Below are 23,659 nucleotides of genomic sequence, written 5' to 3'. Positions count from 1 at the left end.
CTAGAAATGGTCATGTTTAAACACAAGGGAACAATTAGATTAAACCATATGAAATGCTGGTCTTCCAGTTTTGACTCATAAAGAGATCAGTTCCATAGGGTTCAACCTAATAGAAATATGTCTGCAGTTTGAAGATTTGAAAACCTCTTCACAGATGGAAAATTGAGATATTCCAGAGTTCTGGATCTTTCTATTCCTGAAACTGAGGTCCAACTAAAAGAAAGGTCAGTCTTGAAGTTAAATTAGGTTTAGCCCAATACAGGCATTACTTTCTCATTTCCTTAAGTCAGATAAAGGAATTAAAGAACAAAGACTAAATACTGGATTCAAGAAACTTAAGATGGAAAACTTATCTTGGAACTCCAGCTAAGTCCAGATTCAACCCCATTTCCTACACTGTGCCGTTTCTAAGAAATTGTATTTACTTAGAAGTGAAATAGCTGAGGACCTAATAAAAAAGGAACTAGGAATTAAATAGTTCTTTGCTCATTTTTGTATTTTTGTACATCTGCAAAGTGATTAGTTGAGTCCTTCATTACTGGTAGGAATAAATCCAATATTTGCCGATATAAATTAATTTATGAAAAATACCTCTTGTCCTTTCCAGGAGTACTTCTAAAACTTAATATTGAATAGAAACTTTCAATGTGAAAGTTCTTTCTTTTCTTCTTCTTCAGTGTTTATTCTTCCACTTTTTCAGATTAATACCGAAGATAATTGGGTAAAATGTGTGAAACTAATTGATAGTGGCAGAAAGATCTCAAATGTCAACAGAGCAAAACTGCACGAATCCATCCTTTCCCCTTTGGAAAGCAAACTCCCCGAGGGCAAGGCCTTTGCCGCCTATTCCCAGCAATCTGAACCGTGCCTAACGCTCTCTAGCTCTCAACAAACACTTGGTTATCCGTCCATTCACAATCATCGGTGCAGGGCGCGGGCCATCAAGGAAACCGGCCTGCAGCTTTTCCTTCCTGCGCCCAACCTGCGCAGCTCTCAGCCCCCCAGGGTCACAGCTCGCACCCCCGGAAGAACCCTGGAGGCGCGGCCCACCTCTCGGCGGCCCTGCGGCCCTTCCCTTCCCGCGGAGGAAGCAGCGGTAGCCGAGGAGAGAGGGAAACCCGGGACCACTTCCTGTCCAGGGCAGGGCCGGGCGTCTGTGAGCCCCTCAGCTGGAAACTGCAGATGCGCAGCACAGGAGAAGGGAGTGGGGTGCGGGAGCCGGGCCAGAAGGACCCGGCCGCGGGTACCGCCCCCATCGGCCCCGGCTCCGCCCCCCGCGCGCGTCCCCGGCGGCGGCGAGAAGGTTAAGCTCGCGGGGGGCGGGGCCCGAGCGAGCCGGGCGCGCGGATTGAGGGCCGCGGGCGGCGAGGGGGCTGCGCCGGGGGCGGTACCGGGCGGCGGGGGCGGTACCGGGCGGCGGGGGCGGTACCGGGCGGCGGGGGCGGGGGCGGGCGGAGGAAGGGGGCGGGCCCCAGAAGTTGTTGGGCGCTGGGCCGGCGGCGGGAGGGCGAGCTGGCGAGCGAGCGAGCGGGCGGCGGGCCGGCGGGCGGAGCGGGCCGGGGCTCGAGAAGTTTGCACGGCGGCTCCTGAGCGCCGGGTGCGGGCCCCGCCGGCCGTGCGCGCCCGCTGCCATGGCTTTCCGCCGGAGGACGAAAAGTTACCCGCTCTTCAGCCAGGAGTTCGTCATCCACAACCATGCGGACATCGGCTTCTGCCTAGTGCTCTGCGTCCTTATCGGGCTTATGTTCGAGGTGAGCGACATCGGGGCGGGGAGCGCCCCTCTCGCGCGCCGCCCGGTGTCCCCCTGCGGGTCCCCCGGGGTCTGCATCTGCGCCCGGGCGCCGGGCCTCCGTGTCGGTCCCCCGCGTCCCCTCGGCTTTGTGCACCGTGCGTCCCTCGGCCTCCTAGTCAGCCCAGACACCGCCGCCAGCTCCGCGTCGTGCCCGCCAGCCCTGCCGCCCCCTTGGGTACCCACCGGATCCTGCAGCCCTCTCTGCAGCCCCGACTCCCAACCCTGGCCTCGAACCGGCGCGGCGCTGCCACCCTGGCCCGCCCAGCGGAGGTTCCTTTCTGGTGTCCAGGAGCCAAGCCCGGAGACTCCCAGACCCGCAGGCATTGCACAATTCCCCCATCCAAGCCCTAGCTGCCAGCTCCTCTGGGCTTTTCCAGTGGGAGGGACCCCGGCCCCTTTCCACTTCCCACCTGATTTTCGGGGTCTTTTGCATCCTCAACTCTGGGCCATAGTGGGGGTATTTGCGTGTGGCCCTAGCCCCATCCCAGCAGTGCCCTTTGCGGCCCTCCTGACACCCCTCTTTTTTTTTTTTTTTTCTGCTCTTGCCCTGAAAGCCAGTTTTCATATACCCTGTGAACATAACGTTCTGTGAACTGTTCCTTCACTCAATCTGTGGTGGACCTAGAGCTTCTCCCTGTGACAGGAGCAAGGTGAAGGCGAGGCATACCCTCTGCTTTTAGGAGAAAGGTGATTCTACCATAACTGTGGGGGGTAGTGGACAGCTGGGGCAGGCCTCATAGAACACCAACTTACTTCGAATGGGGTCGGAATCCAAGGGGGCTGATGGGAAGACTCCCTGCTCCGGACAGCCAGAAAAATGTGATATTCACAAGTAGGGAGAACTGGCAAACAGTGAAGGACTTGCCCTGGTCTGCCTTGTCTCAAGGGTCAGATAGGTGAGTGCCGCTTCATCGGCAGCTTATCTGTATCTCAGGAATGGGCTGGGAAGCTGTAACCATGTATCGATTGCCTTGGATATGGAGGATTCCTGGTGTGGCTAATTTCCTCTTCTGTGTCCCTCTGTGTCTGGGTTCCCTATCTCCTCTCTCAGGATGATGAGGGCCCTGCTAGGCAGGGAAGCTGCCATCAAGCTGGGGACGTTCTTGTGGTGGCCGAGCCAGGGTTGGATGGGTGCACGTGTCCTTGGCTGGGCTTCAGGGTCTGTCGGAAGTAACTGGAGACTACTATTGGGGTCTGCAGGCCCGCTTTACTCTTCCCTCAACCCCCACAACTCTCACAGTATATCTGCGGCTAGGGCTTTGTCAGGCCAGGGTCATCTCCTGTGCTGCCATCTCTGCTTGGTCACTAATCTTATGAACTAAAAAAAAAAAAAACAGCTGCAGCCTCAGTTTCCCCATCAGAACAGATTAGTAAAAACCTGTCTTTCTCAAGGGGGTTATTGTGAGGTTTAATTGAGATCATGTGAGCAGCAAATGCAGTAACAGCTTCTACCAATATAAAAGCAAGTCGTTTGCGCCTGAACCTTTATTGTTGGCCATAAAAATAGCCTATGGGATAGAGAATTTGTGTGCTCCAGCAGATGCCCTCGGTATCTCCTTGCTGTCCTTCGTTCTGAGAGGCCTCCCAGTGCCTTGTCACCAGTCTTGGAAGGTGTGGTTGGAGAGACATACGTGACAGCTGTAGTACTCACAGCCACATGCTCACTCTGCAGCCTGGTGGGCCTCTGCTGTGTCTCTGGTGTTCCTTAAGGGTGGTGACTCTACCTACTCTGTCTTTGCTTCAAAAGAGCTGCTGAGCGTTTGAGCTCCGGATACCTCCTTCCCTCGCCGCCTTTGGTCTGGTGGAAAGTCCTGTTGGTTAAACCTAACAGCCTATGGGAGGTAGAAAGCACCGGGAGTCCTTAATCCCATAAGTGAAGAGGAGGAAGGAAGGCCCAGGGTGGGAAAAAAACAGCGAAAAGGCTGCCCTGCTCCCCTCTCCATCTTGGGATTGGACTGGGAAGTGTGGAAAGGGTCAGGGCTGAAATGCCTATGTCCGTCCCACCACCCTTTTCCAGTAGAGCCTTAGTCCCGTGGCATCCATCCACGCCTTCGGGCGGGTTGTCTTCTGGGAAAGGTGCACTGAGGTGTGATGTGGGTCAGTGTGGGCTGGCCTGGGAGGAGGAGGGCCGTGCCCCAACCTCCCTTATGAAGCACGTGTGTTCGCTGTGCTAGGCACACACAAGGTCCTCATCGTATCTACCAACTGACTCTCCACGGAGATAGGTATTTGGGGAGACTCAGGTTTTGAGAACTATCAAATGAGAGCGGAAACAACTCACTGTCTTCTGGAGACCTCCGAGAAACACATGTGGGCGTCCTCAAAGATAGGGGAGACCATCAAGGGACTTACTGCCGTCACTCGGGGCCATCTGGGCTCTCCCCTGGAGGGATGCTGTGCCTGTGTGTGTAGGTGGGGATGTGGGTCGGGGTGCGGGGGCAGGCCAGCACTTATCCACATTTTTCTTAAGAGTGAAGACAGAAGGAGATGGAAAGGGGAGGGGGAGGCAGGGCGAGAGGACTGCCGGCTTTTGGGTTTCTAACTTGGGGCAGGGCTAGGATGCCTTCATTCAGAAGCTGAGTCAGGAAAACTCAATTATAATTCTTCCCACAAAGAGCGAGTATCCTGGCCACTCCCTCCTCTGGGGTCCCCTGCCCAGCCTCGGCCAATGAGCTGAGGCCCTCTCCCCCAACCCTAGCAGCCACGGCCCTTGCATCCTAACTGGTCTCCACCTCTTCTGTGCCTCTCTCCTTCCCCAACTCACTGGTCAGCTCACCAGCATTCAGAAGGGCTTTCGTTCCCCAGCAGGGACCTCAGGACCTTAGTTCTGTCCCCTGGGAGATGCTGACTCCAAGTTCCTTCCCTTGGGATCGCTTCCTTTGGGAACACATGTGAAAGGGTTCCCCTCCCACCTCCATCTGGCTCAGTTTTGAACCCTCCTGAGATTCCTTCTCCCATTTTTGAGGCTGGGATGGGGGGGGGGGCGGGGACAGGCTCTTCCGCCCTGAGCCCAGGTTTTCTTTCCATCCTGCGGGCTGTTTGGAATAGAGCTGTTCTGTGCAGTCTCGGCACTCGGCTAAAAAATGTCAGGAATGTGGAGCTTTATTTTCCCCCCTCCTTCTCTTCCAGCTCTCCTTTTCTTGACTCTGCTGGGGAGAGATGGTGCAAGGGGGGGTTTCTACTCCACACTTTGGGTCCTTCAGGCCTGTCTTAGGTGGAGTCCCGCCCCAGCGGCCTTCAGGGTGTGGGCAGCCAGTGGGGTGTGTGTCCGATTTGAAAGCCGCGTTCCCTCCCCTTTCCCTTCCCTTTCCAGTGTCCTGTTCCTTTGGTGCCACGTTTCAGACCAAACCAGGCAGGGGAAGAGAGAGGAAAAGGCGCTCATTAGCGATCGGAGAATGAGAACAGGGTGGGTACATCCAGTGGAGACGAAGCCACTTGTATATTACCTCTAAAGTCATTTCAAGACAGAAACTTTGGTTTGTTGCTGAAGCTCATTTGCAAGTGCTCCCGGTCTGCAGCATGGAAACCGGTTCTGAAACAGTTCTGGGCTCATCATCTGGAGGTTGGGTTTCTGTTTTGGTCCATGATGACTTTAAGAATTTCGGACTCAGAATTTTGAGGGCAGTGGCCGGCTTTTGCTTTCAAATTGTTTTGGAGACAGATGTAGTAGGGCCACCTATCCCCCAGGAACTACCTTCTTCCTGGTTGCTGACTGGTTGCCATGGTCAGCTTGTTAGGGTGATGTGTTTGCAGCATATATAGTGGGAGCCAGTTGTGTCACAACCTGGCAGGACACGGGTCCCCTGGCACAAGTCCACATCCTGCCAGGCATCCCTGTAGGCACCACAACCCGAAGTGAGGCTGCTGGTCCTGCCCCTTAGCATTCTTGAGTGCCCTAAGACAGTTCTGCCTCCATTCTGTTAAGATGAAGAGCTGTGTATACGGCACAGATGTTCATCCATGGGCATATGTCGCCTCTCTTTAACTAACTCTTAATGTGCTTTTGGAGACGTTCCTCTGCCAGCTTGTATAGTTCCTGACTTACGCATCTTCCTCTCCTGCCTCTGACGTGGCCCGTCAATGGTGTTCTAAAGAAATGAGTCAGGGGAAGCTGAGAAGGGCTGTCTCTGGGGTGCCCTTGTTCTGTGATTGGATTTCTACCTGCATTTCAGTGATCTGAACAACAAACAGAACAGAGATTTGGAGCTAGTGTTCCTCCTGGTCCAGCCTAAAGTGTCACCCTCTCCTGTGGGATGTAAGGGTACCTCAGTGATCCCTATTTCTTCCCTTGGCAAAAATGTGATGGCCATAAAGGCAGTGTTGATCAGTGAGTCAGTTTTTAACTCACCGAAGGATAATGGGTAAATGTCCCGCACTGCAGCTGGAATGCAGGCACTCAGTTGATGGTCTCAGCAACCACGCTTGTGGCCTCTGTTACTGGCATCCCAGTTGGGCGTGTGAGTACACCTTCCGCCATCATGCTGGCCCCGATTTCCACTTAGATATGACCTTTTTTTCCGTGAGATCTTTCCCCTGAGTTCTCCAGTGCCAGCCGTTTGCCCCAAAGGGGACAATCACAATACCCTAGGTGCCTCTTTCCCCGGCTCCCCAGAGAACATCAGTTGTCCCTCTCCCATCCATCTTATTGGAAGGTGGGCCGGGGGTGCTAGAGGGTCTCAGATATGTGGCTGTTAGCTGCCCTTGCCAGCCCCGTCCTTGCCACTCCCGTCTCGCCTGCTCTGTGTCTGCACCCTCAGCCGCTGCTTCTCAGGAGCACTGTCCAGCCCGGTCACAACAGAGCCCCTTAGTCCTGCCTGTTTGCAGAGTCCCATATGTTGCTATGGAGAAAACTTCAGTCTGGCAGGCATGAGCTCCTTTTTTGATCCGCTTCATCGTGGGCAGGGGCCCCAGAAATCACTCTATGGCAGATGTATCCCCCGTTCCCACCCTGATAAATGCCTAAGCTGAAGGGTTGATAAGAGGGGATTCGAGTTCCCAAACTACAGAAGTGCTTTCTAATCAACCAGAGTGCTTTTAGCAGGCCGTGGTGGGAAACTTCACTGATATGATCTCCTAACCTTTTTATCCAGCTCTGTGTATCTGGTGTCCATTGGTACCTAATGGTTAAAGAAAAGGGAGTTAAAAAAAAGGGGGGGACGTAGGGAGAAAACAGTAAAGCTACCACCATGGCTCCTGACACAGCCCTTCTCATTTCATGAGTACACCTTTATCTCATATACAGCCTTGACTTGCTCCCTCGTCTCAGGTATCCTGGATGGAAAGAAACCCAGCTTACTCACAGCTGGTTAACGTTGGGGGTTGACTGTGAGGTTTAAAGAGCTTTGCAAGCGGGTCTCCTGGACCGTGCAGGTTCGCATAGCTTTCCTGCACGAAGGAACGGAGCCCGGTCATTATGAGTGGGGGCCTGGGAGGCCCCTGGAGGGAATTTGGGGACACGCGGGGTTAGGTGAGGTGCTGCTCTGTGGCTCTCCGCCTGAGCCACGTTGCCTCTCGACGGCTTCCCTCATCTGTCTCGAGGGGTTGGCAGTAGTCTCCATCTGTGAAATGCTTTACTGGCCTCACCCTGTAATCTGGATGGTTTATGGGGGTTGTCATACCCATCCAGAGCCTGGCTTCTAGAGCAGAGACTTGGCCAAGGACCATCCTCTCCGTGTCTGAGCCAAGACAAGAAGTCAGCCCCGTCTGGCTCACACTTAGAGCTCAGCCCTGATGCTTCCACGAATGGGGCGTCTAAGGAATGTGGCCAAGGGCTGCTTTATTTTTCTTTGTCTGAGTGGAATCCGTTTATTACCTGGAAGTAATGTCTGGGGGTCATTGTTCTACTTGGAGACTTTTCTGCCTGGAACAGTCATTGCAATTTGCATATCCCTGATAGAGACTCCGGAGAGTGACCCAAATATGTGTGTCACATGTGACCAAGGGTGAGTGGGCAGAAGCTTTAACTCCTGTTGAAGTCACTGCCTGCTGTTGGCCCACATTTGCGTGGGAATTGTTGCCTCTGGCGGTGACACCTTCATTGCCCTTTTCATCAAGTTAATATCGTGGTCACAGCTCAAGGGCACAGCTTTTCTTCATGTTTACAAGCCCAGGGGCTAAAGGAAAACCTAGACGTCATCTACTACGTTCATAGAAGAGGAAAACAAGACCCCAGAGGTTGAGTGATTCACCCAGGATGATCGAGTGAATTTCTGGCAAACTCGGGGCTTGAACCCACATCATCTGACTCAGGTCCAGTGCGTTTTTACACATCTGCTCACTGGCTTTCCAGACGCTGCATTTGAACACAATTGTGTGTGCAGAAGCCTTGATACTGATAGATCCTTTCTCAGTGTGCTGCATGCATTTATTTGGCAGCTCTTTGCTGACTGAGTGCCTGCTGTGTGCCTGTGTGGAGTTCTGGGGATGCATGTGAACACGGTGAGGTTCCTCTCTCCAAGGAGGTCATGACATGGTAGCTTGAAGCTGATAGACTGTTTTGCAGATAGAAGGAAGGTCTTGAATTAATTTAATGAAAGCGGCAAGTGCAACTTACAGAGTTACAGATGGTTGGGCCTCACCCTCAAGCCATTGCCATTAGCGGAAGAAGGGATTTATTGAATAGAGCCCCAACACCCTGTTCAGTTCAGTTCAGTCTCTCAGTCGTGTCCGACTCTTTGCGACCCCATGAATTGCAGCACGCCAGGCCTCTCTGTCCATCACCAACTCCCGGAGTCTACCCAAACCCATGTCCATCGAGTCGGTGATGCCATCCAACCATCTCATCCTCTGTCGTCCCCTTCTGCTCCTGCCCCCAATCCTACCCAGCATTAGGGTCTTTTCCAATGAGTCAGCTCTTCGCATGAGGTGGCCAAAGTATTGGAGAAGCACCCTGAGCAGAGGACAAGTGTGGCGGTGACTGCTAGGCATCGTGTATGACACAGCTTCGTGGATGAGTGAGCTGACCGAAGGCGGGGGGTGTGTGTGTGTGTGCGTGCGTGCAGGTGTGATTTCTGGTATGCAGAGGCCTTCATTGGTTGGAACTTTGGTTGAGGTTTGAAGAACTCCTTCATATGGTTTCTGAAGATCTTCAGCATCAAGCCCCAACATGATTTGAGTTGGTAGGGGTGAGAAGGATGTCATCCCCGGAGCCTCAGTTGTCCTGCCTTTGAAGAGGGTTTCTTTTCTTTTTTCAGCTGCACTGGGTTTTTGTCACTGCCCTCAGACTTTGTCTCGCGGCGAGCGGGGGCTACTCTCCAGTTGTGGTATGCAGGCTTCTCCTTGCAGTGGGTTGTCCTATTGCAGAGCACGGGCTCTAGAGTGAGTGGAGTTTTAGTAGTTGTGACTCTTGGGCTTTAGGGCATGGGCTCAGTAATTGTGGCGCTTGATGGGCAAGGAGTAACTGTTGATATGGATTTTGTGACTGCTGCTTGGAAGAGGCTGACAGGGCACCTGGGAAGAGCAAGAAAAGAGGCCACTGTTCTGGGCAGAATGGCCAGCGTCTACCCTGCCCGCCCAGTGTTCATCACACAGGTGCTCAGGGTGGTCCCGGGCCCTGGGCTGGAGCGTGTGTGCATATTCAGTGATATGCTGCAGACACACACACATACACACATCTGTGGCCTGTTTATTTCAGATCAGTGGGGTGAACCTAGAGTCTGAAACCACCCTAACCCCACATCCACAGCAGTGTTCTTAAGGTGTTGCCAGCCAGCTGGTAGGCTCCTACTCCATCTGCAAGGCCTCTTCAGCTCTCCTGACCATGGGCATGCTTTCTGCCTCAAGATTATGAGAGCGAGTTAATTAAAGGGGTGGTGAGATGTTGTAAAGGAGATGCATCAGCACTTGGTGACATCCTTCTGAAGCCTAGTTTCGAGGAGGGATTATCCGTTACGGTTAACATTTGAGCTTTCACAGTTGCAGACTCAGCCAACACAGGCCTCACATGTGCCGTCCAGTAGGCAGCCACACGCCACATGCGGCTGTTTCAGTATAAACTCATCAAGATGACACGAAAGATTCAGTTGCTCAGCCACATTGGCCACATTTCGAGAAAGTTCTGTTGGACACGCTGGTCTCCGTGTAGCTTTCTGAGAATTTGGTTTTTGTGGTTTTTGTTTATGTAGTAATGTGAAATGGGGGGCTCTTTAAGGCGTGGTTCTGTTAGGGACTGTCAGAGGCATGGATTATGGGGCTGAGGGCATGGGCCTGGAGCCACATGGCCTGAGTCTGAATTCTGGTTTTCCCTGTCCTAGCAGTGTTATCTCTGTAGATTATTTCATTGCTCCATGCCTCAGTTTCCTCATCCGTAAAATGAAGGTAACACTATGTCTGAGAGTCGTTGGGAGGATGGGAAACATCAACACAAAAGATGAAAAGTAGATGTAGCCACAGCACTTAGAAGATGGCTTGGTGCAGGGCGTGAGCTGAGCGCATGTGCCCTGTTGTTTGTGTTGCACTCGGGAGGTGTTGAAGAGATGTCTTGACGCGTGGGGCTCCCCTTTGCGGCTCCCTCCGGCATTTGGAACGCAGCTGGGAACAGGGTGTGCGGGGAGGTCAGCCCTGTACCCTGTCCTATGACCTCAACACCGGGTAGTCACTCAGGTCCTTGCCCAGCCGCCTGCACTCACTTCACATACAGTTACAGGAAGCATGGGTATGGATCCAAGGTTACAGAAGAAAGAACAAGTTCAGATGGAGCAATGGCTGGGCCCGTAGATGGCCGTGGGCAGGTAGGTGGTGGCTGACTGCCTGAGACTTTCTCCTGGAGGTAATGGGGGCCTTTGAAGACCTTTGGGAGGGCAGTGACCTGAGACTCCATCCTCTGCTCTGCTGATCCCTGGGGGTGGGGTTGGAGGCGAGGAGGCTGATCAGAAGGTTGTGGCAGGGACCCGGGAGGAGAACTCCCCATACTTCCTAATACAATTTCAGTCTCCACCCCAACTGGGAAGTACGCTCTGGGCCCTCACTTTCCCCGGGACCACCACATCTGAGCTTCCTGGTGTCCACTCAGAGACTCTCCCCATCCACCCGGTGTCCACTCTCTGTGCCAGGCAGTTGTGTGGGGCAGACAAGGACGGGTGGGGCTGGGACCTGCTGTGACCTGGCTGCTCCGGTGCAGAGTTGCCCTTGAACACAAGTGTTGCTCTGAGCCACTGTCTGGTGCTGTCTTTGTGTGACCTTATCACTGAAGTGTCCTTCAGACTTAGACAGTATGTTTTGCGTCTAATGTGATTTCTGATTTTTTAAGAAGTCGGGCCTCAGCCAGATGGAACATCTTCACCCCCTCCCCTTTTTTTCCTGCTGCATAAGCCATGAAGGGCTTATGTTCAAGTACAGCGGCCTGACCCAAGGAAGCAGGGTTCCCTCCAGTGTCAGAGGAGGCGGAGGGTGGGGGAGCCCTCTGGGGAGGTTTCCTGGGGCTGGGGGACGGGGGTTGACTGGGGAGGAGAGGAGAGAGGCTCGGCCTGTGCACAGCTCCATTTCGTTCACAAAGTTGCTTGGCTCACCATACATAAGGGGCTGTCTGCCCTCTGTCCGTCAGACGTTGGGTGCTGATGGGTGTCAGTCATCATCTTTGACGTGTGTCTTCCATCTCTGTGCTGGTGTCAGGCTCCTGGAGACAAAATGAGGGGATCGGCCCCTTGTCTGACTTCTCTCACCCTGGTGGAACCCTGGGCATCTTCTTCCTGAGGCCCGTTGGTGATCACCCGTCATCTTACTGAACACCCCTGAACCCCAGTGCCTGTAGTTTACTTGGTCTGCAGCGGAGGGAAGTAACGCAAGTGCATCTGTCGGAACAGACCCCTGTGGTCACTGCCCCACGTCTGGTCTCTTGGTCCCACCGGCTTGACCTGAGCTGCCCCGCATCCCTGCTCAGCCTTCCTGCTCTTCGACCTTCGCTCACACCCTGGGCATCTCTCACCTGAACGGTGACGGTGAGTCCTAGCTTGGCCCTCGGCCTCTTGTCTGGCCTCCTCTGTGGTCCCTCCTCCACGGATGTCCTCTGACTCAGAGCTGGGTCTGGGTCTCCCTCCCTCACAGGCCTCTGGTGGTGCCCACCTGAAGTCTGGGGAGCCCAGCATGGCGTTCCAGGTCCCCCTGGAGTCTGACCAGCCTTTGTCCTCCAAGCTTAGCCTGCTCCTGCCTTGACCCCTCATCGCAAACCACCCTGGTGCTTCCTGAACATTCCTCTTTCCTGCCTCCTGCTTTGTGTATGCACCCCTCCCCCATCCCCTCTCTCCCCGTTTTGTTGACTGACTCTAGCGTCTCCCTAGATGTCACCTCCCGTGTCACCTCCTGTGTTGCGCCGGCACCACCTGCTCTGAACACTTTCCCAGCCTCTAAGGCTTCACGCCTCCTCACTAACCGCCTCGGCCTTTCTCATCTGTTCATTCAGCCCGACTTAGACCGGGCGTGTGCGCTCTGCCAAGTGGGTCACAGGGGTAAAGGTGAAGGTCCTGCTGTCACGAGGGCCCAGAATCCTCTGGGAGGGCACAGTGTCCTTGGTGCTCTTGTGTGCAAAGGTACAGAGGGAGTCACTGTAAACAGGAGATGTGTGTACTGGGCCTCAAGGCCCGAGGGGTGCTGGCCAGGCAGATGGGCCAGGGAGAAGGTGTTCCAGGCAGAGAGAAGATGTGTGGAAAGGACAGAGAGGTTAGGGGGTGGGAAGTGGCTCCGTGTTGCCAGAGTCGGGGAGGTGGCTCAGGAAGGAAGTTATGGAAGATGAGCCTGCACTCATCTCAGGGCCGTGGATGCCCAGGGTTTGGATTTGCTCTTCCGCTTAGGGAACAGGGAGCCATTGCTTGAGTCCATTTTAATAATACTAAAAAACATTTGTATATGCAAAAGCAAAATCCAGAAAGATCATAGCAGACTGTCAACATCGATTATGTCTCTCCCAGATAGCTCATGGAAGACTTTAGTTTTCAGTGTTATAGCTTTCCCTTAATTTTTTTTTTTTTCCTAACAGTAGGTGTATGTAGCTTTTAAATTCATCTAACTCCTCCCAGTTCTGTTTTGGAAAAAAAGAAACTTGAGATAAGAATGCAGTCTGAATCGCTAGATATCAGTGTAGGCAATAGTGCTAGATATCAGCTTATAACTAAATGCTGAATACAATTGTAGTGAATACAGCGGTTTTAGCCACTGTGTAAGCCTGGAGTTGAGAAAGCTTTTAGATTCCGGCAAGGGAAGCTTCGTCAGAGAAGAGTGAGACTTGGCTGGAGCCTCAGAGGTGCTGACGTTCATGTAGCACTTTACAGTTTGCGGGGTTAAAGGACGTAGTGTGTTGAGTGCTGACCTTGTGCCAAACACTGCAGTGAGCACCTTCCTTGGGTCCCGTTATCCCGTCCTCCCAGCCACCCTTAGGGTGGGTACGGTGGTTGCTCCCGTAGCACAGATGAGAGAACTGAGGTCTGCAAAGACCTGGGAGCCTAACCAGGCTTCCGTTGGTCAAGAGGCCAGAGCCAGGATCGACAGCCCACCTGTCTGACTTCAGAGCCCGAGTCCTGGCCTCATTTTAAAGAGAAGAAAACCGACGCCGAGAGAATTCACGTAACTTGCCTGAGGTCACACAGCTAGTAAATTAGGGAGCCAGGTATGCACTCAGGACATTCCAAATAACCCATCTACTCACACTGATATTTCCTGATTCGAGTTCCAGGTTGTTGGAATCCCTGGCGTGGTGACAGAGGCTGGAAGTTTCTGGGTCAGAGGGGTACATGAAACTTCCTACCAGGCCCCCTTCCTTGGAGATTCATGCACTACATAAACTTATCAAAGTAGAGGAACATCTCAGATCTACTGGCTTTCCCTTTCCAGTAGGATTTAGTAACATCCACATGTTTACTCGGGCTTCCCTGGTGGCTCAGTGGTAAGGAATCTGTTTACCAAGACACAGGAGATGAGGGTTCCATCCCTGAGTCGGGGAAGATCCCCTGGAGGAGGAAGTGGCAACCCGCTCCAGTATTCTTGCCTGGGAAATTCCATGGACAGAGGGATCCTGGCAGGCTACAGTCTATGGGCTCGCACAGTTGGACACAACAGAGCAACTGAGCGTGCACACACAGGTCTACCCTGTGGACTGCCACGCTCCCATCCTGTTACAAGGCGCTGGGAGTAAAGGAGGTGTGTGGACAGCTCTCTCTCCTGTGACCGGTGGAGTGCCAGCTCTCAGGCCTGGCGTTGGAAGGGTGTGGGGAAGAATCTGGTTTCTTGGATGGATGTGGGGCTTTGTCTCTGACCCCTTACACATTTATTGGCTCTTCCTGCGTTAGGATACCTGGAAGGACCCACCGAGTGTCCTGTTTGCCACCTCTGTGACATTTTGTTTCAGTAAATCATGGTTCATTGTTAATTGTTACCTTATTAAACCCACCCCATACTTGTTAAACTCAAATTATTCAGTGCACAAGATGCCACATTTCATACAATGAGTATTAGAAGTATCTGAGTGTTACCACCTGTTGTTTTTCTGTGATACGTGTTATTTTTTTTAATTGTGGTAAAATATACATAACGTACAAGTTAGTATCTTACCATTTACAATTTTTAATTTTTTAAATTGAATAAAAGGTTCTTTAAATTCCATAGTCCTTTACAATTTTCAGAAGTTTCACACACACGACTTCATATAATCCCATAGCCCTTTTACCCCCCTACCCTGATATTACCATTTAAGTGTACAGTTTGGTAGCGTTAAGGACATTCCCATTGTTTTACAACCATCACCAGAATTCTTTTAAATTTGTCATTGTTGTTTGTTTGTTGTTTAGTTGCTAAGTTGTGTCCGACTCTTTGAGACCCCATGGACTGTAGCCGGCCACGCTCCTCTGTCCATGGGATCTCCCAGGCAAGAATACTGGAGTGGATTGCCATTTTCTCCTCCAGGGGATCTTCCCGATCTGGGATCTCCCCGACCTGGGTCAAACCCAGGTCTCCTGCATTGGCAGACAGATTCTTTACTGCTGAGTCACCAGGGAAGCTCAAATATTTATTGAGCCCCTGCCGATTGAAGGTGCCTGGGACCTGGAGATGATTGAGACTCCTGTGGAGGAGGGATAGGAAAACCAGTGGTTACAGTTCACTGTGGCCAGAGTCATGAGGGGCTCTGTCTGAGCTCGATCGCTGAGGGGCTTCTGTGCTTAGGGAAGGGGCCGCGTTACCACCTCGTGCTGCAGGGCTCCCTTCCTGTTGGCTCCGTGCTGGTTTTCTCACCCCATCACTTCCTGGAATGGTGGTGCAACCTCTGCTCCTTGGAGCCCCGGGGAGGATTCGGGGATGTGCCTGTGTCAGAGCCAAGTACTCCAGCCACTCAGCTTGGGTGGGGGCAGGTGCGGATGGGAGAAGGGTGCTCCACTGAACCCCCCACCAACGGTTTGCCCAAAGATAGTCTTGCCCTTCGCCCAGCTCGCTGAAGCTAAATAGACGGTCTTTCAGCTGTGATTAGTCCCGAGTGCCTTCACTCCACTTTACTGCTAAAAAAAAAAAAAATGACCATGGTGACGTGGCCAAAGTCCCAGATGAGGGGCATGTGTAAAACCAAACAGATCAGAGAGGCCTGGCTCCAGGGTGCAATTGGTTCTGTGCATTTCCATGGAGACCTCCGGGAAGCGAAAGGCGGTCGTGGTGTTCTTGTGCGGGTTTATTAGGATGGTTCACTCCCAGGCTCTCCTTCTCCTGGAAGACAGACTGCCGGTGTGAGGCTCGGTTGCCCTCGCCATATGGGTGGGCACCCCGTTTCCCAACATCGTGTTGCCAGATCGTGCCGGGCTTGTAAATACCCCAGAGCATGTACAGCTTGGGAGTGTAGGCATTGCTTTCACACTGCCTGGTTCTTTACCAGCTCCTCCACTTGACTAATTTAAGATCCTCAACTGTGCCCCACATAAGCTCAGTAAAATGGGAATGAAAATAATTGTGCTTATCTCGTTGAGTTTTTTGTGAGCTAATAGTGCATGTACATACAGCATTTTCACAGAGCTTGATATCAAGGACTCCATTGATGTTCATTATTCATGAATACTAATTAATTCTGTGACCATCACAAGCCATCATTAGGCAGCTGTTTTTCTGTGTCTCTCATTTTTATATATATTTATATATAGTCCTGATGTATCCACGCCACACCAGACACACCATTTGCTGCCTGGGCCACCAAGACTGCTAAGAAATGTTTGCTGAGGTTTTCTCCTTGGTGGGCTATGAGCCCCCAGCCCATGGTTCACTGGGCTCCTTCAAGTGATCAAGCCTCAGAATTACCTCTCACCTCTTCCCCTTCTCAAAGATCATATGACTTCAGACCCTTGTCTCCTTCTCCCCCTAGGAAGAAAACTCTGTGGTCCAATGAAGTGGAGATCCGCTGCTTGAACTATGTTCTACCATGGTGTGGCCTGTCCTGAGCTTCTCAGGTGGTAATCTGCCTGCGAGTGCAGGAGACCTGAGCTTCATCCCTGGGTCGAGAAGATGTCCTGGAGGAGGACATGGCAACCCTCTCCAGTATTCTTGCCTAGAGAACCCCATTGACAGTTGTCTGTAGAGTCCCAAAGAGTCAGACACAACTTAGCGACTGAGCACGCATGCACAGCCCATCATAGCATTTTTAAAGATAATATGGTGTTTGCATTTTACGAATTGTTTTCATTGAATGACTTTCTTTGCTGTTTGAATGCCACTCTTATAAACAGATTTCTTTGAGCCCTCCCGCTGAGCACAGTTGATTTAATTTTTACTCTCTTTGCCCAGTGTATGTGCGAGCTTAGTCATGTCCGACTCTTTGTGACCCCATGGACTGTAACCTGCCAGGCTCCCCTGTCCATGAATACTGGAGTGGGTTGCCATTTCTTACTCCAGAGGATCTTCCTGACCCAGGGATCGAACTCGTGTCTCCTGCATTGGCAGGGAGATTCTCTACCACTGAGACACCTGGATACTGTGGTTTTTCATGATTGTAATAGAAATGCACAGACCAAATTCTGACCTTTCCGCCCATGCAATGGTATATCCAAATATTTTGAGATGTTAGCATTTTTAAAAGTTGAGGTTGTTTCTAAATGCCTGCCAGTAAGGGATTGGTTAGATCAGTTGAAAATGGTGACATAAATCTATATACAGTGTCACAGAAGGCTATCCATAGCATATGGGTGTGTGTTTCTTTTTAAATCAGGTTATAGAATGTAATGTCAGTGTGGTCCTCTCTAAAGGCTTGGATTTGTGTTATTTTTATAAAAAGACAGCGGTAAGGATAATTATAAAAATACAGTCAATGGTTTTGTTTTCTATGTGTGGCACAATTGTAATTTAATTTTTTTCCATGCTTCTATCTATCATACATATATTTTTTCAACGAAATATAGTTTTGCTAAGCAGAAAAGGCACATTAAGGCTGTTATCATTTTGGAGATGGAAAGATGGAAAGTTTGGATTGGTGCAGAGCCTGTTGCTTGGAGAACAGGAAAGATGAATGGAGAGAGGAGAATGGGGAAAGTGGCTGGAGGTGGAGTGGGAATTCGGGTGTGTGGGGTGAGGGAGCTGGAGAGGGGGGGTCCACGAAGCCTCCAGGGGATGCTGTAGAGATAAGCTCGCCCTCTGGATCTTAGAGACATCATTCCCACCTGCTGTAAATAAGAGTTTGCTTTTCTGAAGCCTTTTTTATTTTAAAGAAAATATTTATTTATTTGGTTACTCCAGATCTTTAGTTGCAGCATGTGGGATCTAGTTCCCCTATCAGGGATTGAACCTGAGTCCCCAGCATTGGGGGTGTAGAGTCTTAGCCACTGGACCACCAGGGAAATCTCTCTGAAGCCTTTTGAAGAGAGGTGCCGAGGGTGAAATGGGGGTGTTTCAAGCCATTCGGAGAAGCGACTACAGACACATCAGGAAAACGGCAAGTCAGGGAGGACCAGAAGTGGAAATGAAACTTCTCAGTTTCAGTTACTAACTGAGCAAGTCACATGAATGAAAGGGCCTGTGGTGAAAATTTAAGCTTTTAAAAGCAGCAATTGAAAATTTCAAGTTAAATCCTAACACAGCAGGTCATCGTGGCCCAGTGTGGGGCTGTGGAAACTGGCCACCCTGTCCACTTTGGGGTGAGACCCCCCCACCTTGGTTTCCCGAGCACCTCCCCACCCTTCCAGGGCTGTAGCGGGTGAACGGGTAGTGGCGGCAGGGCCGGATGGTAACATCTGGGGGAGGGGTTCGGTGAAGGTATGGGTCTTGACTGCTTGAAGAATCTTTGGACCCACAGCGTGTTGCTCAATGCTAACAGCCTGGGGCTGCTGACTCCACTTCCCTGCCCAGGTATGTACCCACCTGCTGTTTGTGATGGTGGCTTTTGTGCATGCTCCGTCACTTAATCATGTCCGACTCTTTGTGACCCGATGGACTGTAGCCCACCAAGCTCCTCTGTCCATGGGACTTCCAGGCAAAAATACTGTGGCCTTTTCCTCCTCCAGGGGATTTTCCCAACCCAGGGCTTGAACCTGAGTCTCCTGCATCTCCTGCGTTGGCAGGCAGATTCTTTACCACTGAGCCACCGCATCAACACATTATTTGTTAAACCTGATTGTGTAGAGGGAAAGGTGGGAGAAGGGACAGCCTTGGGGCTTTCTGTGGTTTCCCATCCAAAAGATACACAGGAAATGATAAATGGCAAAGCAGCAGTAACAAATTGGAAGAAAAATGGCTGATGATGACTTACTGAGTGTGTGATGTGCCCAGCCTTGTGCTGGATCTGCCCTTCTGATTGCGCTGACCCTGTCAGCAGCTCTCTTCAGTACGTCCCGTTGTCTATCCACACACACAGCAACTCTAAGCAGCTCCATCAGAGTTGCAGAAGGCAGGACTGGGATTTAACACCATCTTTCTGAATTCAGAATCCAGGCTCTTCACTGTCGTGCTCCCCTGCATCTCAGGAAGGCCCGTAGGCAGCATGGGCTTTGGGGTGAGGGAAGGAAGCAGTGTGGGCACGGATGGCAGGAAGGGGAGTCCAGGGAAGGGGAGGCCAGAGCTGGCCCTTGAAGGGAAATTGAGGCAGAGACACAAATGGAAGGCAGAATAGAGGGCTAACCTTCCAGGCAAGAGAAGGTATGCAGAGAACTGAAGAGAGCAGTTAACAGATGAAATGCTGCAGAAGTTTCTGGGCTGAGTAGGCTGGGGAAATGATAGGCTAAATAGGTTTCTTTGCTGCAGGACTTATCAGAGCCTTAATGGAGCATAATGAGTCTTGTATGTATACCTGCACCAAACGTATTTGTTGGCCTTGGAGAGTATTTCATGGAGTGATATTCTAGGATATTCCTTAGGGCATCCAGGGCTGTTGTACTGAGTTTGGGGAGTTGTGGTAATCAAGGGCAGAGAGGGAAGGAGTTTCAGGAATGTCAGATGGAAGGGTTAGACATTATCCTATAAGCAGTGGGGAGCTTGGAAGAGCGTGGCTGTTCTATCTAGGATGGCCAGAGGAGAGGAAGGAAGACTGAGTCCTAGGGTAGAGACTCCAGTTAGAACCCTCTTCTGTAGGCTGGTAAGAGATGAGGGTGTGAGTGGAAATAATGGATTTAATTACATAGTAAGGGCCAGTGGGAGTCCTTGACTGCAGCCTGGGACATCAGCAGATATGGGCATGTCTCTTGGGTACCAACTTTTGAAATAAAGATGCATAGTGAGTTTTGGCATGCTGAATGGGGTCAGTGGTGTGCTTTTTAGGTAAAGATGCAGGAATGTCCCTCAGGAGAAAGATCTGAGTAGGAAAAGTAGATTTGAGAGTCACTGGCTTCGAGGTGGCCACTGGAGCAGGATTTCTAAAGGACCAACAAGGGCCGAGCCTTGAACCCTGAACCTGGGGGTGAGTCTCTGTCCTGGAAGCATCTGTGTGTGGAGGAATCCGAGGGAGCGAAGGGACTGCAGGAAGAACCCTTTGGAAGAGGCAACTCCCCAGGCCTTGCGAGCAGTGGCTTGTAGCCTGAGGCTCCACAGCTGCTTTGTGGCTGAGCTCCTAAGAACAGTCCTCTGCCTCTTCCGGGTGCTGTTTTCCTTGTGTTCTGCAGGGCTGCCTGCCTCTTCTGCTTAGTGATAAATATGACGTCAGGCTTAGATATTTACAGGTGCTTCAAGGAGGGTTGCTTCCCTGGGTCCGGAAGATCCCCTGGAGGAGGGCGCTACAACCCACTCCAGTATTCTTGCCTGGAGAATCCCGTGGACAGAGGAGCCTGGCGGTCAGCAGTCTGTGGGTTTGCAAAGAATCGGACACGACTGAGCACGTGCGCACACAGGAGGGCTGCAGGTGGCTTCCTATCAGGTGTGCCCCCAGTGCCCACCAGGACTTTGGACTTGAGTCACTTCTTGTCCCCCTCACCCTCTGCCAAGCGGTGGAAGGACGTGAGGGTCTTGTGGTCCTGCCCAGTGGTCCATCTCCTGTGAATCCTTGCCTTCTGGACTTCACCTGGGGGAGCCTGAAGTCTCCGCCTTTGAGGCTGGAGCCTGGCTGGCTGAGGGGACTGCTTATTCTCAGTGCCCGGCCGAGCCCTGCCTCAGGCTGGGGCCCAGTGTGGCCCGGGGCCTGCTTGTCAGCACGTGGCTTGGGTTTCCGTGTTAATGTTCCCAAATCGGGATCGCAGAGGATCAAGTGTTGTGCTGGCTGGTCGTGCCGAGCCTCCTGGAGCAGCCAGCTGCAGAACTTTCAAAGGGCCGCATGTAACTCGCGAAGGAGATGTGGCAGCGGGTGGGGGGACTGAGATGGGGACAAAGAAGCCAGTTTGTGAAAGGGAAAAAATAAACAAGCATAACAGCCCCAGGCCGTTGAGTGGGGCACAGCAGGACACTTGGGCACCATGCAACCCCTTTCCTCTTCCCTTTGGATTTTTCCCCTTCCAGAGCCTCCTTTAGCCAGTGCTTTAGTGACCCCTGCAGACCCCCTCTGGGTAAATACAGCCCCTGCCTCCCCCCCACTCCCCCACTCATTATACATTCCTTTAATCCGGCCCATCTCCAGGTTGCCAGCTGGCTGAGACTCAGCGGATTCCAAACCCCAGCTGGTGCCGGAGTGTTTACACGGGGAAGCTTGGCAGACAGCTTGCCCCCAGGCTGCTCAGCTGGAGGAAAAGGTGGAAGGACGTCCCAGAGCTGAGGCCCGGTTTGTCTGCAGGCTCTCCCTGCACCCCCCCACCTCCCAGCCCTGCTCTATCCCCAAAAAGGAAAAGGGAAAAAATCCCCCCATGTCTGAGGAGGTGCTGGGCTGGGGTCTCCCCAGCTCACCCCTTCCACCCACTTGGAGCCTAAATAGGCCCAGAGCCTTTCACTTGCCCACTGGAGCAGATGAGATTATTATTTCAAAGCTGTTATTTGTCAGTATAAAGTCAGTCTCCAGAGTGGATGTGACTTAGCAAAATCAGGGCTGGAAGCTCTGTGATCAAATATTCCTGAACCCAGGCCCGGGGTTCCTTCCTGCAGTCTGAGGGCAGCGTGTCCTCGGAAAAGGCCCCTGAACACGCAGGCAGGTGGTCGCTGGTCCGAAGCAGGGGCTTGTGTTGACGAGAGTGTGTCAGAAGCCAGTCCCAAGGCATCTTGCACAAGGGAAGTGGTTTCTGCTGGTTGTCAGCATCGCTGGTCATCAGGAGCGCCGTCTGTCCGCCTCCCGCTAGTTTCCCGGTTAATGCTCCCAGCATACATGGATGGGAGAGGATTCGGCTGATGTGACGTGCCCTGTTGCCAGCAGTTGTATTGATGAGGTTAATTATTATCACGTGCTGTTAGTATTAAGCTTTTTATTTGAAGAGTGTAACAGTTTCAATCAGGGTCCTGGTGGAAACAGATGAGGTGATTGAAGGTGCTGTTAACAGGGTGGGGACAGACAGGATGAGGGGAAATGGACAAGAGATGGTAAACCACCCCAGGGCTTTCGATCTTGGAAGGTGGCCCCAAATCTGAAGAGACGGAGGATGGAGTGGGTGCACAACGTGTTGTGCTGTGAAGGAGAGAGGGAGGAGGGAGAGGTGGTGGCCGCGAGAGCTGTGGCTGAAGGAGGGGGCTGGACCTTTGGTATGTGATCAAGTCACTGCCACGTCAGCCAGGGGAGAGGGTGCCAGGCAGTGGCACCTCCTGGTGTCCTCTCACCTTCTGTGAATTCAGATGAAGCCAGGGCTCCAGGAAGCCCATAGATGCACTCGGTAAAGGTCATCACACCCTCTGTTCTGGGCCCCAGGACAGGATGGAGACTCAGCCAGCCCAGGAGCAGTTGCACATTCTCTTCTATCTCCTGTTTGAACCCTGCCTCCTTTATGCCGGTGGGCAGTCGGAAAGGGGGGGCAAAGGGACACCAGTACTCCTGAAATACTGCAAACTCTGATGACAACATTTTGGGGCAGATGTTTCCTGATTGCAATAATTCAAATCCTGGAACACGTTTACTGTAAGCTACTGATACCCTGATTGATCTCTGGGGAGACCAGGATCACCCTGGCTCCTGAACCAGTTCAGACAATGCTCAGGTACCACTTCAACCCATTTCCTTCTCTGCCAATGCTCTGCACCCTCAGCCTTCTGGGACCAAGAAAAGGTTCCAGTGGAACGTACATAAGATTCTAATCATGTGTCCGGTTACCACTGGTCTTGGAATATTGGTATCCAACAGGAAATTACTTCCCTGATGGTTTCACGTGGAGAAGCTCAGACTCACTAAACCATTAAGTAACTGATAAAATTTAATTGGCAAACTGTGAAATGCGGGATGGCCTGTCAAGTTTTGTGTCTGGAAGTAGAGTTCGGATTTTTATGTGACAGCATTGCCTCCCTAATTGAGGAAAGCAATTATTTTTTCATCTATGCTTAGCTCTTTGGGGAAGCAAGATGTTGAAATGCCCATGATGCAGGAAAGGACAGCATCCCATGGATGAATTTAGTAGGCAAAAAGTTGACTTTGGAGCCAGGTTACTTTTAGAATGAATGCTGGAATGAATGAAGGCGAACTTCAAGGGGTCCAAGGGCCAGATTTCCCTTCCTTTTCCTATTTTAGACTAGCTTGTTTGAAACACATGGGATTCAGCTGATCTGAATCAACCCACACAGTAGATGCCCCCCAAAGTTGCCCCACACAGTATATGCCCCCCAAAGCCGCCCCACACAGTAGATGCCCCCAAAGCCACCCCACACAGTAGAGCCACTGCCTCCCCCCGCCAATCAAAGCCGCCCTGATGCACGAAGCTGGCTGGTTCCATCTGGGCCCTCCTGCACTATCTCAGCACAGTTGTGTCTCTTCTCACCCTCGCCCCTCCCCTCTACTTATCCACAATCTGTACATCTTTCTGGCTGAGCTCACCCCCTCCCAGGAGTCTTCCCCAAGGAGATCCATAGGCTCCAAGCTCAGAGCACTTGCTGATATTTACAGAGTCACTCCTTTGTACCAAGGACCCTCAGGGTGCAAAGATGAATAAAGCCACAGTCTCTGCCCCGGAGAGTAGAAGGGCCCCTACTCTCCCTTTGTCCCATCATGTCCTGATTCATGGCATCTTTTCTTGTTGTCTCACAAATAACTTCGAGAGACAGAGTCTCCATCATTAGTTTTCAGGCTCATTGTTCAGGGGTGCGTGTGGCTAAGAGTCCACACGTCACAGTCTGATGGATCTGGGGTTCCAGTCCCACTTCTGGGGCTTATTAGTCATGTGCCTCTGGGCAAGCTTCCTAAGCTTTTTGAGCCTCGCTTGTTCTGTATAGCAGGGCGTGTGGGAGGATTAAATGAGATAATTTCTGTTAAGTGTTTGCAGTGATTCCTGGCACATGGTAGGAGCATAGTAAGTAAGAGTAGTAGAGGCAGTGTTAGTAGCAGCAGTAGTTCCTACAACAGAAGGTTAAATGGGGTGATCCTGTTTGCTGTTTACC

The 23,659-nt window shown here is 51.9% G+C and overlaps 1 protein-coding gene across 8 annotated transcripts in view; it reads left to right on the top strand.

The window, feature by feature from the left end:
- TRAM2 (translocation associated membrane protein 2) overlaps positions 1 to 23,659 on the top strand; it is a 145,101-nt gene that overhangs the window by 77,938 nt on the left and 43,504 nt on the right. The window contains exon 1 of one of the 8 annotated variants that reach the window (XM_081517364.1): positions 1,504 to 1,751. The exons of the other annotated variants lie outside the window; for them this stretch is intronic. Within the exon in view, the coding sequence (XP_081373490.1) occupies positions 1,632 to 1,751 (120 nt within the window). The 5' untranslated portion in view covers positions 1,504 to 1,631. Of the gene's footprint in view, positions 1 to 1,503; positions 1,752 to 23,659 lie in introns of those variants that run through there. 8 annotated transcript variants of the gene reach the window in all.

Source organism: Giraffa tippelskirchi, chromosome 8 (genome assembly GCF_054371585.1).
Source record: "Giraffa tippelskirchi isolate mGirTip1 chromosome 8, T2T-mGirTip1v1.2.pri, whole genome shotgun sequence".
NCBI lineage: Eukaryota > Metazoa > Chordata > Mammalia > Artiodactyla > Giraffidae > Giraffa > Giraffa tippelskirchi.
Note: the sequence above shows the minus strand (reverse complement) of the source record. Positions and strands in the feature narration are given on the sequence as shown.